Source organism: Theropithecus gelada, chromosome 20 (genome assembly GCF_003255815.1).
Source record: "Theropithecus gelada isolate Dixy chromosome 20, Tgel_1.0, whole genome shotgun sequence".
In the NCBI taxonomy this organism is placed as follows: Eukaryota; Metazoa; Chordata; class Mammalia; order Primates; family Cercopithecidae; genus Theropithecus; species Theropithecus gelada.
This window is the reverse complement of record NC_037688.1, coordinates 60698523-60715088: the sequence shown is the minus strand read 5'-3', so window position 1 is coordinate 60715088 and position 16566 is coordinate 60698523. Positions and strand designations below refer to the sequence as shown.

Here is a 16566-nt window from a genome sequence, read left to right as displayed (position 1 = left end):
GAGCCCAGGAGGTCAAGGCTGCAGTGAGCTATGATTGTACCACTGCACTCCAGCCTGGGCAACAGAGTGAGACTCTGTCTCCCAAAAAATGTAGCTCTAAGCTTAGGAGGAACCTAATAGCCTGCTAAGTTCACACCTGGGGCCATCTCTTCCCATGACCTATCTAGTATTTCAGTGTTACATGTATGTATATATGTATTTATTGAGATGGGGTTTCACCGTGTTAGCCAGGATGGTCTCAAACTCCTGACCTCGTGATCTGCCTGTCTCGGCCTCCCAAAGTGCTGGGATTACGGGCGTGAGCCACTGAGCCTGGCATCAATGTTACATTTAATCCTTTTGGTCAAACATAACAAATCATCTCTTATTTAAATAATTTAGGAGAGCTGCTTTTCCCTTTAGCAAACAAATAAAGACAAAATATCAGCCTACATGGCCTGTAGGGTAAAAAGTCCCAATATTAAGATTAAGATCACGTCCTTAGCAGATGGGGAAGAGTTAAAAGACAACACCAGTGCTTTTCAGTGGCATTCCCATCAAAGGATGGATAAGCATAAAAGCTGTCAGTTTCCCAGCACAAACTATCCCACCAACCCACCATGATCTCTCCCTCCCTGTGCCCGCCCATCTGCATGGCAGTTTCATCCCCTCCTGTTCTCAATGGGATCTTGGGCCACCAGTTAGCTCTTCTTCCCTACATCTCAAAGGTCTCTCTTCTGGCTCTTTCTCCTGAGCCCATAAACACATCAGAGTTTCTCTTAGCCTAAAAACAAAGTCAAAGGACCCTCCACTGACCCTTTTATAGATCTCTAATACCATTCCTCCTTCCTTTCATAGACAAGCTGCTTGAAGGAATCATCTACACTTTCTCTTTTTGTTGCTGTTGGAGACAGAGTCTCGCTCTGTCGCCCAGGCTGGAGTGCAATGGCACGATCTTGGCTCGCTGCAACCTCTGCCTCCTGGGTTCAAGCGATTCTCTGCCTCAACCTCTCGAGTAGCTGAGACTATAGGCGCCCTCCACCACACCTGGCTAATTTTTGTATTTTTAGTAGAGACTGAGTTTCACCATTTCATCCAGGCTCTTTCTGCCCAGAATATCCTTTGCTTCTGCTTTGATCTACTTATCCCGCAAGGCTCAGGTAAATTTCCACCTTCCATGAAGCTTTTCTGGGACTCCTGGGTTGTCCCAGCTGCTCAGCCTTTGAGCTTCCATAATAGCACCTGGAATATATCCCTTAAAAAAAAATTTTTTTTTTAAGCTTCCTTTTTTTTACATTGAGACAGAGTCTCACTCTGTTGCCCAGGCTGGAGTGCAGTGGTACAATCTCTGCTCACTGCAATAAATGTCTGCCTCCCAAGTTCAAGCGATTCTCCTGCCTCAGCCTCTCGAGTAGCTGGGATTACAGGTGTGTGCTACCACGCCCAGCTACTTTTTGGATTTTTCACCATGTTGGCCAGGCCGGTCTCAAACTCCTAACCTCCAATTACCTGCCCACCTCGGCCTCCAAAGTGCTGGGATTACAGGGGTGTGCCACCGTGCCGGGTCTGAAACATACCCCTTAAATTAAAAATACGGTACTGACTGCTTTATGTGACAGTCTCTCCTACTAGTGCAGAGGTCTCACAGCAATCATTTACATACCTACTGTGTCAAGTAGATGCTGAGAGTTTGTGCAACTATTACCGACTAGAATTACTTTGTACTTTAGTTTTGTTAACTCTTGTTATTATCAAGATAATAATACAGGTTTCTCAAGGTTTGTGAGTAAATTAAATCTTTACAAAAAGTTCTCTAGTATCTATGATGCACTAGCAAATAATTTGAGTTTCAAAATTGTGGGTATAGAATTTGTAAAGGAGGCTGTTGCTCACACCTGTAATCTTAGCTTGTTGGGAGGGGATGCCACAGTGGGTAGATGGCTTGAGCCCAGGAGTTCGAGATCAGCCTGGGCAACATAGTGAGACACATAGTGAGACTGTCTCACACAAAAAAATTTTTTTTAGTTAGCTGGATATGGTAGCCCATACCTTAGTCCCAGCTACTGGGGAGGCTGAGGTGGGAGGATCACCTGAGCATGGGGACGTCAAGACTGCAGTGAGCTGTGATCTCACCACTGCACTCCAGCCTGGGCAACAGAGTGAGACCGTCTCAGAGAAAATATAATAGACATCCTTTGATAATAAAAAATTTAAAAAAAAAAAAAAAAAACAGAATTTGTAAATGAGCAAAAACTATAGTATCATAAAAATGTGTCTTTTTTTGTGTGTGTGAACCACCCACCTCTTATGATCCACCCACCTCAGCCTCCCAAAGTGCTGGGATTACAGCACTGCGGCCCGGCCAATTTTTTTTTTGAGATAGAGTCTTGCTCTGTCCTTCAGGCTGGAGTGCAGTGGTGTGATCTCAGCTCACTGCACCTACACCTCCCGGGTCCAAGCGATTCTCCTGCCTCAGCCTCCCGAGTAGCTGGGACTACAGGAGTGTGCCACCACGCCTGGCTAATTTTTTGTATTTTTAGTAGAGACAGGGTTTTACTCTGTTAGCCAGGATGGTCTCAATCTCCTTACCTAGTGATCTGCCCACCTTGGCCTCCCAAAGTGCTGGGATTACAGGCATGATCCACCGTGCCCAGCCCAAAAATGTGTCTTTAAAAAATATAAACTTCTTCGGCTGGGCACGGTGGCTCATGCCTGTAATCCCAGTACTTTGGGAGGCTGACATAGGCAGATCACCTGAGGTCGGGAGTTCCAGACCCCCCGGTCAACACCGTGAAACCCTGTCTCTACAAAAAATACAAAAATTAGCCGAGTACGGTGGAGCACGCCTGTAATCCCAGCTACTCCGGAGGCTGAGGCATGAGCATTGCTTGAACCCGGGAGGCAGAGGTTGCAGTGAGCTGAGATCACCCCACTGCACTCCAGCCTGGGTGACAGAGGGAGACTCCGTTCTGAAAACAAACAAAAAAAAAGTGGTGGTGGTTCATGCCTGTAATCCCAGCACTTTGGGAGGCTGAGGCAGGTGGATCACTTGAGGTCAGGAGTTCAAGGCCTGCCTAACCAACATGGTGAGACCCCCGTCTCTACTAAAAATACAAAAATTAGCTGGGTGTGGTGGTGGATGCCTGTAATCCCAGTTACTTGAGAGGCTGAGGCAGGGGAATCGCTTGAAGAGGCAGAGGTTGCAGTGAGCCGAGATCATGCCACTGCACTCCAGCCTGGGTGACAGAGTGAGGCTCCATCTCAAAAAAAGGTGACTCTAGTTATAATGCAGCACTGGCATGAAGGATGCATGAGAATGAAAAAGAATAAGAGTATTCCTAAATTTGGATATCTTAATAGGTTTCATATTATTTTAGTATGTATGTAAAAATAAAGTATTACAAATAGCACAAAAAGTATATTGCGTATTAGTGTAGTAAGTTAACTGGACTGAAATTTACACTTACTAGGCAAACACTATTGATTAAATACCCTAGTTGCATAATGATTAGTTCTTGCTTCTGCAAGTGATCTTGAAAGAATGGGAAACAATAGCATGCCAAGCAGAATGTATAAAAATAAATATTTATTGCCATTTGAAGCTTTATGTACACCTTTAAAAGCACATGTACAAATGTGGGGAATTACAAAAATCAACCTAAAACCCTTTTTCTCAAAGTAAACATAAATGTACATCCAAGATCAGTGGTGCCACCATCATCAGAATAAAAAATAACTCTGTCTGGACATATACAAGTAATTATTTTAAATGTCATTAAGATATTCTCCTTTATATTTAAAACTCCAAAAAATACTAAGAGGCCCCATATACCCAGAAAATTGTGTTTTCGCTTTACCCTAACTTATGAGTAGTGGTATACAAATATATTTCCATCTTTTTGTCCAGCCAGCAAATGAGAGTCTGTACCTGACCACTTCACAAAAGACCAACGTTGGTCAGAGATAGGTGGGAGGAGGGCAGTACACTGACCGAGAAGTAAGTCCCAAATGGCAATTGTTCCAGAAGTCAAGATTGCTGCTGCACAATGATCTTTCACGTCACCTTCCAGGAACCTGATAGCACACAAAGAAGATATAATTCAGATTACATATCCAAAAAACAATTAAAAAAACAAAAGGTCAAAACCATGTTCCCCCAACCAGCAACAGGAGCAAAAATCCCTGTAACTATGAATGCCTACATTTGCAGTCTTAGAGGTCTGTTGGCTATTGTGTTGCAGTTTCGGACAGAATCACATGTCCAGTTCCTGCCAATCTCTCTGATGCATCTTGTACCACTTGAAGGCAGGCTCACAGCGGCCTTCCTTCCACTCTCCATCACTCCGGCCAAACTCAGTCCCAACTCAGTGTCATTGCTCTTGCCATTCTCTGTCCCTGGCGGGTTCTCGCCCCAGCTCTCAGCATGGCTGAGTTCTTGTCATCATTCAGGCCTGTTACGTCCATAGAAAGGTCATGCCTAATCCTCTATCTGAGGCAGTGCACATGCATACTGGAGTCTGTTCCATCTTTATGACATATATGTTTTTATCTTCATTGCATTTTTCACTATTTGAGATTATCCTGTTTCCATATTCAGTGGGTATTTCCCCCATAAAAGATGCCATCTATGAAGCAGAAACCTACCTGGTTGCCTTTTTAACTTAGACAAGGGCTCTGCAGTCAGCTACCTGGGTTTAAATTCCAACTCTACAAAGTAAGAGCTGTGTAACCTTGGGCAAATTATTTAACTTTATCAGTACAGTAGGGATGATTTTAAGAGCAAAACTTCACAGGACTGTGGTGAGGTTAAATGAAACAGTTCCTATAAAAGGCTTAGCACAGTGCCTGGCACACAGGAGGTGCTCAATAAAAATTAGCTATAATTAGCCGGGTGCAGTGGCTCACACCTGTAATCCCAGCAATTTGGGAGGCCAAGGCGGGTGGATCACCTGAGGTTGGGAGTTTGAGATCAGCTTGGCCAACATGGAGAAACCCCGTCTCTACTAAAAATACAAAATTACCAGGCGTGGTGGCATGAGCCTGTAATCCCAGCTACTTGGGAGGCTGAAGCACAAGAATTGCTTGAACCTGGGAGGCGGAGGTTGCAGTGAGCCAAGACTGCGCCACTGCACTCCAACCTGGGCGATAAAGCGAGACCCTGTCTCAAAAAAAAAAAAAAAAAAAAAAAAAAAAAAAACTATTATTGTGGCCGGGCCTGGTGGCTCATGCCTGTAATCCCAGAACTTTGGGAGGCTGAGGGAGGTGGATCACCTGAGGTCAGGAGTTCACAACCAGCCTGGCCAACATGGCGAAGCCCCGTCTCTACTAAAAATACAAAAATTAGCTGGGCATGGTGGCATGTGCCTGTAATCCCAGCTACTAGGGCACTAAGGCAAGAGGATCGCTTGAACCTGGGAGGCAGAGGTTGCAGTGAGCTGAGATCATGCCACTGCACTCCAGCCTGGGGAACAGAGCGAGACTCTCAAAAAAAAAAAAAAAATTAGCTATTATTATTACTCACTGCTGTATCACTGCTGCCTGGGGCATGGCCAGCTCTCAAAAGAATATTATATGAATGAACTGCACGATACTTTTTATCCCTGGTTCCCACCCGACTCTGTGTACCTAACTCCTAACTTACCTTTGGAAACTCCCTAAGGTTTTCTTTGATAGTCTCTCCCCAACCCTCTACTGCCAATTAAGGTGCCTGCCTCTCCACTCTTGTGCTCTCAAACAATGCAAGCTTCGCGTATTGCATTTTGTGCACTGAACAACAGTCACTAGTTTTCCCTTCTAGTTCCCATGAAATTAGAAACAGTTTTTGTTTTTTGTGTTTTTTTTGAGACAAAGTCCCGCTCTATCACCCAGGCTGAAGTGCAATGGTGAGATCTCAGCTCACCGCAACCTCCACCTCCTAGATTCAAGCGACTCTCCTGTCTCAGCCTCCCCAGTAGCTGGGATTACAGGCGCACACCACTGCACCCAGTTAATTTTTGTATTTTTAGTGGAGACAGGGTTTCACCATGTTAGCCAGGCTGGTCTTGAACTCCTGACCTCAAGTGATCTTCCTGTCTTGGCCTCCCAAAGTGCTGGGAATACAGGCGTGAACCACTGCACCTGGCCAGAAATAGCAGTGTTTTGCTATGGTCTGAATGCTTGTGTCCTCCCAAGATTAATCTGTTGAAACCTAATCACCAATGTGATGGTATCAGGAGGTGGGGCTTTTGAGAAGTGATTGGTGGTTTTGTAAAAGAGGCCCCAGAGAGCTGCCTTCTACCATGTGAGGACACAGTGAAAAGGTACCATCTATGAACCAGGAAATAGGCTCTCACCAGACACTGAATCTGCCAGCACCTTGATCTTGGACTTCCCAGCCTACAGAATGGTAAGAAATAAACTTTGTTGTTTACAGGCTACCCAGTCTGTGGTATTATGTTGTAGCAGCCTGATAGGACTAAGATATGCTTCCTACATGATTGGTACCAAATAGGCTTTCAAGGATTCCTGAACAGATGAGTTTGAAAAGTGACACAGGAAATGCTTGACCAAGCAGTTATCTTTATCTTTAATCTCTAGGACCAACGACTATGGTTCTCTCAAATCCAAGAAAGCAAGTTGTACATGAAAGCACATACTGCAGATGTTCTGAGGTTCTGAGGTTCTTAGGTTCTTAGGTTCTTAAAAAAATAAATAAATAAATAGCCAAGCGTGGCGGCATGTACCTGTAGTCTCAACTACTTGGGAACCTGAGGTGGGAAGATGGCGTGAACCTGGGAGGCAGAGTTGCAGTGAGCTCAGATTGTGCCACTGCACTCCAGCCTGGGCAACAGATCAAGACCCTGCAGAAGTGCCACAGCTGGCTGAGTGCAGGGATAGAGAATGTCTTTTAGAACATGTACTTATCAAATAAGCTTTGCATAAGGTCCAAAAAAACATGCACTGTAACTGTCAAGGTCCTTTATCCTTGTGAGTTATTAAAGCCCGACCTTGTTTTCTTGATTTACTTCAGCCCAGGCTGGAGTGCAGTGGTGCAATCTTGGCTCACTGCAACCTCTGCCTCCTGGGTTCAAGCAATTCTCCTGCCTCAGCCTCCTGAGTAGCTGGGATTACAGACATCCTACTACTGCGCCCACCTAATTTTTGTATTTTAGTAGAGACTGGGTTTCACCATGTTGGTCAGGCTGGTCTTGAACTCCTGACCTTGTGATCCGCCCGCCTTGGCCTCCCAAAGTGCTGGGATTACCCACTGCACCCGTTTTTTTTTTTTTTTGAGACAGAGTCTTGCTCTGTTGCCCAGGCTAGAGTGCAGTGGCACAATCTCGGCTCACTGCAACCTCCACTTCCCGGGTTCAAGCGACCCCAGCCTCCTGAGTAGCTAGGATTACAGGCGCCTGCCACCGTGCCCAGCTAATTTTTGATATTTTTAGTAGAGACGGGGTTTCACCATGTTAGCCAGGATGGTCTCGATCTCCTGACCTCATGATCCGCCTGCCTCGGCCTCCCAAAGTGCTGGGATTACAGGCATGAGCCACCGCCTGGCCAGATAAATACTTATCTGTAGATAAATATAAACTGCCTGCATGATAGAGGCTCAGTCAAACTCAGTCAGATTTCAACGTAAAGATGTCTTCCTAAGGTACGTTAAAATTTCCTTAATTTAGGTTTAGGGAAAGAACATAAATCAGGTTTTTTAAATACAGAACATTCATTACTCTTTACATGAAATTTTTTTTTTCTTTTTTTTTCTTTTTTTTTTTTTTTTTTTTTAGACAGGCTCTTGCTCTGTTGCCAGGCTTGAGTGAAGTGGCATGATTTCAGCTCACTGCAACCTCCACCTCCCAGGTTCATGCCATCCTCCCACCTCAGCCTCCCGAGTAGCTGGAACTACAGGTGCATGCCAGCATGTCTGGCTCATTTTTTTTTTTTTTTGGTACAGACTGGGTCTTGCTCTGTTGTCCAAGTTGGTCTCAAACTCCTGGGCTCAAGCTCTGCTCCCACCTTGACCTCCCAAAGTGCTGGGATTACAGGCATGATCCACCATGCCCTGCCAAAATATTTTCCTTAGGGGAAAAAACAGGGCTTGAAATAAACACTATTAAAAACCGATATAACCCCATACTAGTAGAGATCAGGATGCAGGGAAACTGGTGTTTGACTCAAGTCCATTAACCTTCATCCTACTTCTGAATATTCCTATCATGACCTATAGTATTTCATGTTTTCCATTCTTCCAAGTGACACAAAAATATCTAGATTTTGGGTTTGCACAGTGCCTTTCAGAATGTCCCACCCACGAAGTAGCAGTTATGCACACTTGCCTGCCAGCCTGCCCTGGAGGAAGACAGTACAGCATCACACCCACACTGAGAGTCGTCTTAGGGTTAATCACAATCAGCTGAAACACAGGGCTTTGCAACGACTCACTCTCTTTGGCACAGGGATGACTCAGGACAATAAACAGAAGCCCCTAATTTAGGAGAAAAATAAATATCCAAATAGACCGTCAAGAGTATGTCAGGAAAAAGAAAGATCTGGCAGAGACAAAAACCAAACATTTAAAGCAATGATCAATAGGCTCTAAAGTATCCAGGATTTAACCACTGGCTTCATTTTCTTCCCCGCCATCTAGGAACTGTTGAGATTATTACTGGACTGGACTTCTGGCTGCTGCTGCTGCTGCTTCTTTTTTAAATTAGAGACAGGGCCTTGCTGTGTTGCCCAGGCTGTTGTTGAATGCCTGGCCTCAAGGGATCCTCCCAACTCAGCCTCCCAAAGTGTTGGGATTATAGACGTCAGCCACCGCGCTCAGCCAACTTCTGGCTTTAGCTTCTCCTGCTTCCGGTTCCCAGTGTTTGTTTTAGCCAGTCCTGCCAGGCATGAATCTGATTCATCAATTTCCTTTCCCTTAGATAGTACTACATTTCATGCCATTCATCATTTGGGGAAATATTGGCAAAGAGAGAATGAGGACATACATGTGCAGGGAGTGCCCAAATTAGAAATATTCATTTGTAAATTGGTTTTTGAACATTCAGAACATGTTTTCCCATAAAAACAATCTTGTATGTGGTGGCTGGTTTCTCAGACCAGCCCACAATAGCCTATTTAAAACCCTGACACTATTACTCTCTATTAAGGGTAAGGGTGACCAAAAAAAGATACCATCACCTGTGGCTGTTTCTGTGGGAAAATGTGTTAAAGATCTCTCCTGGCTTTAAAATTATAGGTTCTAATAATAATATTACTCTGTGTGTGTGTGTGTGTGTGTGTATATATACACACACATATATATATACACACACACATATATTTACAGATTTTTTTTTTTTTGAGACGGAGTTTCGCTCTTGTTGCCCAGGCTGGAATTCTATGGCACGATCTCAGCTCACCGCAACCTCCGCCTCCAGGGTTCAAGTGATTCTCCTGCCTCAGCCTCCCCAGTAGCTGGGATTACAGGCATGTGCCACCACACCTGGCTCATTTTTGTATTTTTAATAGAGACAGGGTTTCACCATGTAGGCCAGGATGGTCTCGATCTCCTGACCTCGTGATCCGCCTGCCTTGGCCTCCCAAAGTGTTGGGATTACATGCGTGAGCCATGGCATCCAGCCGAATGACTGAATTTATTAATGAAAATAAAATATTTTTATATTTAGAAAACAACTGAGGTGACTCAGGAGGCCAAGGCAGTAGGATAGCTTGAGACCAGCCTGGGAAACATAGCTGAAGACCTCATCGTCTAAAAAAATTAAATTAAAAGTTAGCCACTGATCTACAGCCTGAATGACAGAGTGAGAACCTATCTCTGAAAGGGAAAAAAACCTGACGATTTAAAAATGTTAAATGCTATACAGTTAAGAAGAGGCTGACAAACTATGGCCTACTGGGTAAATCTAGCCCAACACTTTTTTTGCGGGGGACAGGGTCTCACTGTCACCTAGGCTGGAGTGCAGTGGCATAATCAGCTCACTGCAGCCTCGAATTCCTGCCCTCAAGCAATCCTCCCTCCTTTGCCTCTCCAAGCACTGGAATTACAGCTGTGTGCCACCATGCCTGGCCCCAGTGCTTATTTTTCCATGGCCAATAAACTAGGAATGTTTTTCAAATTTTGAAATGGCTGAAAAACATCAGAAGAATAACATTTTCTGACATGCGAAAATTAATGTATGAAGTTCAAGTTTCAGTCTCCATAAAGTTTTATTAGAACACAGCTACATCCAGCCATTTGCATACAGTCTATGGCTGATTTGGGGCCACAATGGCAGAGTTGAGTATTTATAACAGAGATTATGAAAATATTTGCTATCTGGTCATATATGGAAAAGTTTATCAATCCCTGCACTAAACAGTGAAATGAATAATAAAATGTTCTTTTTTTTTTTTTTTTTTAAGACGGAGACTTGCTCTTTCGCCAGGCTGGAGTACAGTGGCATGATGTCGTTTCACTACAACCTCCGCCTCCTGGGTTCAAGCAATTCTTCTGCCTCAGCCTCCCAAGTAACTGGGACTACAGGCACGCACCACCATGCCCAGCTAATTTTTGTATTTTTAGTAGAGACGGAGTTTCACCATATTGGCCAGGATGGTCTCAAACTCCTGACCTCGTTATATGCCTGCCTCGGCCTACCGAAGTGCTGGGATTACAAGTGTGAGCCACCGAGCCCAGCATAAAATATTATTTCTGAAGACTGGCTTTATGGGGAACTTTTACTTACTATCTTACACATGTCTATGTGAAATGTTTTAATCTCAAGTGGGTATTAACGTTGTAATATAAAAGGTTTAACATTATTTAAATGTTTAATAAGTAAATTCTAGGCCAGGCGTGGTGGCTCACACCTGTAATCCCAGCACTTTGGGAGGCTGAGGCAGGTGGATCAGGTGTTCAAGAACAGCCTGGCCAGCTTGGTGAAACCTTGTCTCTACTAAAAATACAAAAAACTTAGCTGGGTGTGGTGGCAGACACTTGTAATCCCAGCTACTCAGGAGGCTGAAGCACAGAATTGCTTGAACCTGGGAGGTGGAGGTTGAATTCTAGAGATGAATTCAACTGTCAGTCAGTCTGTCTGATGAATTCAACTGTCAGTCAGTTTGTCTGATGAATTCAACTGTCAGTCAGTCTGTCTGATGAATTCAACTGTCAGTCTATCTGTCTATCTATCTATCTATCTATCTATCTATCTATCTATCTATCTATTGTTGTTGTTTTTTTGTTTGTTTGTTTTGAGACACAGTCTTGCCCTGTCACCCAGGCTGGAGTACGATGGCACGATCTCGGCTCACTGCAACCTCCACCTCCCACGTTCAAGTGATTCTCCTGCCTCAGCCTCCTGAGTAGTTGGGATTATAAGCACCCGCCACCATGCCTGGCTAATTTTTGTATTTTTTAGTAGAGACAGGGTTTCACCATGTTGGTCAGGCTGGTCTCAAACTCCTGACCTCAGGTGATCCACCTGCCTCAGCCTCCCAAAGTGCTGGGATTACAGGCGTGAGCCACCATGCCTGGCCTAGTTAATTATTATTATTATTTTTTGAGATAGAGTTTTGCTCTTGTCGCCCAGGCTGGAGTGCAGTGGCGCAATCTTGGCTCACTGCAACCTCCGCCTCCTGGGTTCAAGCAATTCTCTTGCCTTAGCTTCCCTAGTAGCTGGGACTACAGGCGCACACTACCACACTCAGGTAAATTTTGTATTTTTAGTAGAGACGGGGTTTCACCAAGTTGGCCAAGCTGGTCTTGAACTCCCAACCTCAGGTGATCCACCTGCCTTGGCTTCCCAAAGTGTTGGGATTATAGGCATTAGCCACTGCACCTGGCCTATTATTTTTGAGACAGGGTCTCACTCTATCGCCCAGGCTGGAGTACAGTGGTGCCATCATGGCTCACTGCAGCCTTGAACTCCTGGGCTCCAGTGATCCTCTCACTTCAGCCTCTGGAGAAGTTGGTATTACAGGCATGTGCCACCACACCTGGCCACAAGTATCTCATTTAAAGAAGGAGAAAGGTTAGGCTCAAGATTATGTAATGGATTACATAAGATCACACAACTTTTAAGTTCAATTCCTCAGATCCTACTAGGCTAGGGAAAGATGCAGTCTTTGTGTTCAGAGCCTCTGGATGCTGATCCTCTCACCATAATCACCAGGCAAGTCAGTCTCTACACAAATGCTGAGCCTGCTGCTATTGTCTGCTCACAGCTTCAATGGTGAATACTCAAGTAGTTATTCATTACTCCTAGACAACTACTTTCCCATGGTAACCAGACTGTGAGTCACGACTTTTTTTTGAGACAGAGTCTCACTGTGTTGCCCAGGCTGGAGTACAGTGGTGTGATCTTGGCTCACTGTAACCTCTGCCTCCTGGGTTCAAGCAATTCTCCCTGCCTCAGCCTCTTGAGTAGCTGGGATTACAGGTGCATGATACCACATCTGGCTAACTGTTGTAGTTTTAGTAGAGCTGGGGTTTCACCATGTTGGCCAGGCTGGTCTCCAACTCCTGACCTCACATGATGCGCCCACATCGGCCTCCCAAAGTGCTGGGATTACAGGCATGAGCCACTGCTCCAGGCCAAGACTTTTTTTTTTTTTTTTTTTGAGATAGGATCTCACTTTGTTGCCCAGGCTGGAGTGCAGTGTTGTGATCATGGCTCACCACAGCCTCGACCTCCAGGGCTCCAGGGATGCCCTGAACTCAGCCTCCTGAGTAGCTGGGACTACAGTTGCACACCACCATGCCTGGCTAATTTTTGTATTTTTTTTTTTTTTGAGATGGAGTCTGGCTCTGTCGCCCAGGCTGGAGTGCAGTGGCCGGATCTCAGCTCACTGCAAGCTCCGCCTCCCGGGTTTACGCCATTCTCCTGCCTCAGCCTCCCGAGTAGCTGGGACTACAGGTGCCGCCACCTCGCCCGGCTAGTTTTTTGTATTTTTTTAGTAGAGACGGGGTTTCACTGGGTTAGCCAGGATGGTCTCGATTTTTGTATTTTTTATAGTGATGGGTTTTTGCCATGTTGCCCAGGCTAAGATTTTTTTTTTTTCTTTTTTTTTTGAGACGGAGTCTTGCTCTGTCGCCCAGGCTGGTGTGCAATGGTGCAATCTCGGCTCACTGCAACCTCTGCCTCCCGGGTTCAAGCGATTATCCTGCCTCAGCCTGCCACGCAGCTGGGATTACAGGTGTGCACCACCACGCCCAGCTAATTTTTGTATTTTTAGTAGAAATGGGCTTTCACCATATTGGCCAGGCTGGTCTCAAACTCCTGACCTCAGGTGATCCACCCACCTTGGCCTCCCAAAAATTTTTTTTTTTATTAATACAAAATATTTTATATATTTATAGGGTACATGTATTTGTTATGTGCACAGAGTATATAATGATCAAGACAGGGTATCTGGGATACCCATCACCTCGAGAATCTATCATTTCTGTGTGTTGGGAACATTTCAAATCCTTTCTTCTAGCTACTTTGAAATATATCATACATTGTTGGTAACTACAGTCATCCTACTCTGCTACTGAATCTTGGAGCTTATTTAGTTCTAACTGTATGTTTGTACCCACTAGCCAAGACTATTTGTACAACAGCTGAGTAACTGTATTTGCTTCTGTATGAGAAGACTAAAGCCTAAGAGTAAAGCACGCTGGCCAGGCACTGTGGCTTACACTGTAATCCCAGTACTTTGGGAGGCTGAGGTGGGCAGATTACCTGAGGTCAGGAGTTCGAGACCAGACTGGCCAGCATGGTGAAACCCCATCTCTACTAAAAATACAAAAATTAGCCAGGCGTGGTGGCGGGCATCTGTAATCCCAGCTACTTGGAAGGCTGAGGCGGGACAATTGATTGAACCTGGAAGGCGGAGGTTGCAGTGAGCTGAGATCGTGCCATTGCACTCCAGCCTGGGCAACAAGAGCGAAACTCCGTCTCAAAAAGAAAAAAAAAGTATTTCTGGGATCATTTAATCATCCTTCCTAAGGCTATTTAATCACGGTGATGTGGTTGGGAGTCAAGTCTGATAACAGGCATAATAGTTCTCAGTTCAAATCCACAGCTAGAAATAAATACTTGCCCACAGGTCCTATAGCCAGAAAATTTACTAAGCAATCACTGTACCAACACTTATTTTCATCCTAAATTTCAAGAACGGACAAACATCGTTATCCAATTTTGAAAAAAGATGCCACAGGGAAGGCTTGTTCATTACTACTTATGACGTACCGCTCTCACTTAATAAGACCAACAGTAACACGCAAAGTAAACACAAAGTGGTCCCACCAGTCATTACTTACCATTTCAGAATAGGCTTTGTGACAGACTGAAGCTTGGTAAGAATCATCAATGTGCATCTTTTTCAAGAGTTGACCAGTTTTTAAATTCCTTAGATAACAAAAATAAATAAGCTGATCATATTCTTCCAACAAACCAGTTTTCAGAAAATATTTTCTTACTAATCATAGCATGCTTTAGGAGGTGACCAAGGAAAAAACTAAGGGCTCCTTAGTTTTGTTCAGTCATAGATTTAGGTAAAAGTAGAACTGTGGGTTAATTTTGCTAATAGTTTAATTTGATAGATTAAATCTACTATGCCCCTAGGGATAAATCTCTCCAAATTCCATGAGGAAAGTTTCATCATCTCATTCAACCTGGTATTGAAATCAGGCACATGGTATAGCAGTATCATGATTTTGTGACACGTCTTGTTATGTCTAAATTTTCCATGGAAGACAATGGCCAGGAAACCAAATTTGGTAGGGCAAGAGACTACACCTAAAAAAGACTTATAATTATATCTCTATTACATGTATTTATACTACAGCTAGACCAAAATGATGGATAGAAGGAAGGACTGAGGTGGAATCAAGAGAGAGGGGTGCATATAAAGAAGAAAAAAGATAAAGTTTGTTGGAATCACTCCCCAGTGGGTTTTTCTTTTCTTTTCTTTTTTTTTTTGAGATGGAGTCTCACTCTGTCACCCAGGCTGAGTGCAGTGGCGCCATCTTGGCTCACTTGGCTCACTGCAATCTTCACCTCCTGTGTTCCAGCAATTCTTCTACCTCAGCCTTCCAAGTAGCTGGGATTACAGGCACCCACCACCATGCCCGGCTAATTTCTGTATTTTTAGTAAAGGCAGGGCTTCACCAGGTTGGCCAGGCTGGTCTTGAACTCCTGACTGTAGGTGGTCCGCCTGCCTCAGCCTCCCAAAGTGCTTGGATTACAGGCATGAGCCATTGCACCTGACCTGCTCCCCAGCTTTATTAAGGATTTGTGACATTGATAACTGCTTTGTCATGATACTCTACTTTTTTGTTTTTGGAGCTTAGGATCTTGCCTCATTGCCCAGGCTGGAGTGTGGTGGTGTGATCATGACTCACCGTAGCCTCAACCTCCCAGGCTCAAGCAATCCTTCCACCTCACTGCCCCAAGTAGTTGGGACTACAGGTGCATGCCACCATGCCTGAATAATTTTTTAATTTTTTGTAGAGACAGGGTTTCACTATATTGCCCAGGCTGGTCTCAAACTCCTGAGCTCAAGCAATCCTCCCACCTCAGCCTCCCAAAGTGCTGGGATTACAGGTTTAAGGGACTGCACCCAGTTCATGTTACTCTGTTGATGAAAAACTTTCAGTTGGCTCCCATTAGCCACAGTATAAAGTCCAAGTGTTTTTTTTGTTTGTTTGTTTGTTTTTTTGAGATGGAGTTTTGTTCTTGTTACCTAGGCTGGAGTGCAATGGCACAGCCTTGGCTCACTGCAACCTCCGCCTCCTGGGTTCAGGCAATTCTTCTGCCTCAGCCTCCTGAGTAGCAGGGATTACAGGTACGTACCACCACGCCAAGCTAATTTTTGTATTTTTAGTCAAGACGGGGTACACCATGTTGGCCAGGCTGGTCGCGAACTCCTGACGTCAGATGATCCACCCGCCTTGGCCTCCCAAAGTGCTGGAATTACAGGCGTGAGCCACTGCGCCCAGCCCCCAGGTTCATTTTAATGGTATTTATACCTCTCATGAATTCAGTAGTGCAATATTACATTATCACTCATTGCTCCATTTCCTAAAATCTTTCTGCTTGAAGAACATACCATGCATTTCCTTTGCTGAAGCTATGCCTTCCAATGACCCCTGCTCCCCCAACTCCCTGCTGCCCATTACAGAACAGTTCCCATCCCTGTTACTGATGAATTCCTATCCATTTCTTAGGGCCTAGTTATATCCCACCCCCTCCAAGCTGCATGAACCCACTTGAGACTGCAGCAGTCCACAGTCATCTCCTCTCCTTTAATTCTGTCCATATACCTCATTTGGTATGTAATATACTACTGGCAATACTGTATCATGTATTCACTCAACAAATACAGAATTCTATGGGCCAAGTACTATGTATAAAAAACTGAAGAAGGAAAATTAAATTTTTATGTGCATATGCAAGGTTTTCCTCCTATCAGGGACACCAGATGGGTGTCCTACAGAGTTTCATACATGGTCTGTATTTAGTCATTGTTCCTTCCTCAAATCCCAAATCACTTTGTCCAAATCTATCACTTTGACCTTGTGTGAATTGTAAAAAGAACTGTAGTGAAATTGTAGGATTTGATTGTAAA

General features: G+C 44.5%; 1 protein-coding gene across 2 annotated transcripts in view; it reads right to left on the bottom strand.

Annotated features, from left to right (window-relative positions):
• Positions 1 to 3543: 3543 nt before the first annotated feature.
• PALB2 (partner and localizer of BRCA2) overlaps positions 3544 to 16566 on the bottom strand; it is a 36995-nt gene continuing 23972 nt past the window's right edge. The window contains exons 12-14 of one of the 2 annotated variants that reach the window (XM_025371256.1): positions 14258 to 14345; positions 8298 to 8446; positions 3544 to 4053 (exon numbers count right to left, since the gene is read on the bottom strand). In XM_025371256.1, coding sequence (XP_025227041.1) covers positions 3843 to 4053; positions 8298 to 8446; positions 14258 to 14345 — 448 coding nt within the window. In that variant the 3' untranslated portion in view covers positions 3544 to 3842. The remainder of the gene's footprint in view (positions 4054 to 8297; positions 8447 to 14257; positions 14346 to 16566) is intronic. The other variant, XM_025371257.1, reaches the window with a different exon arrangement.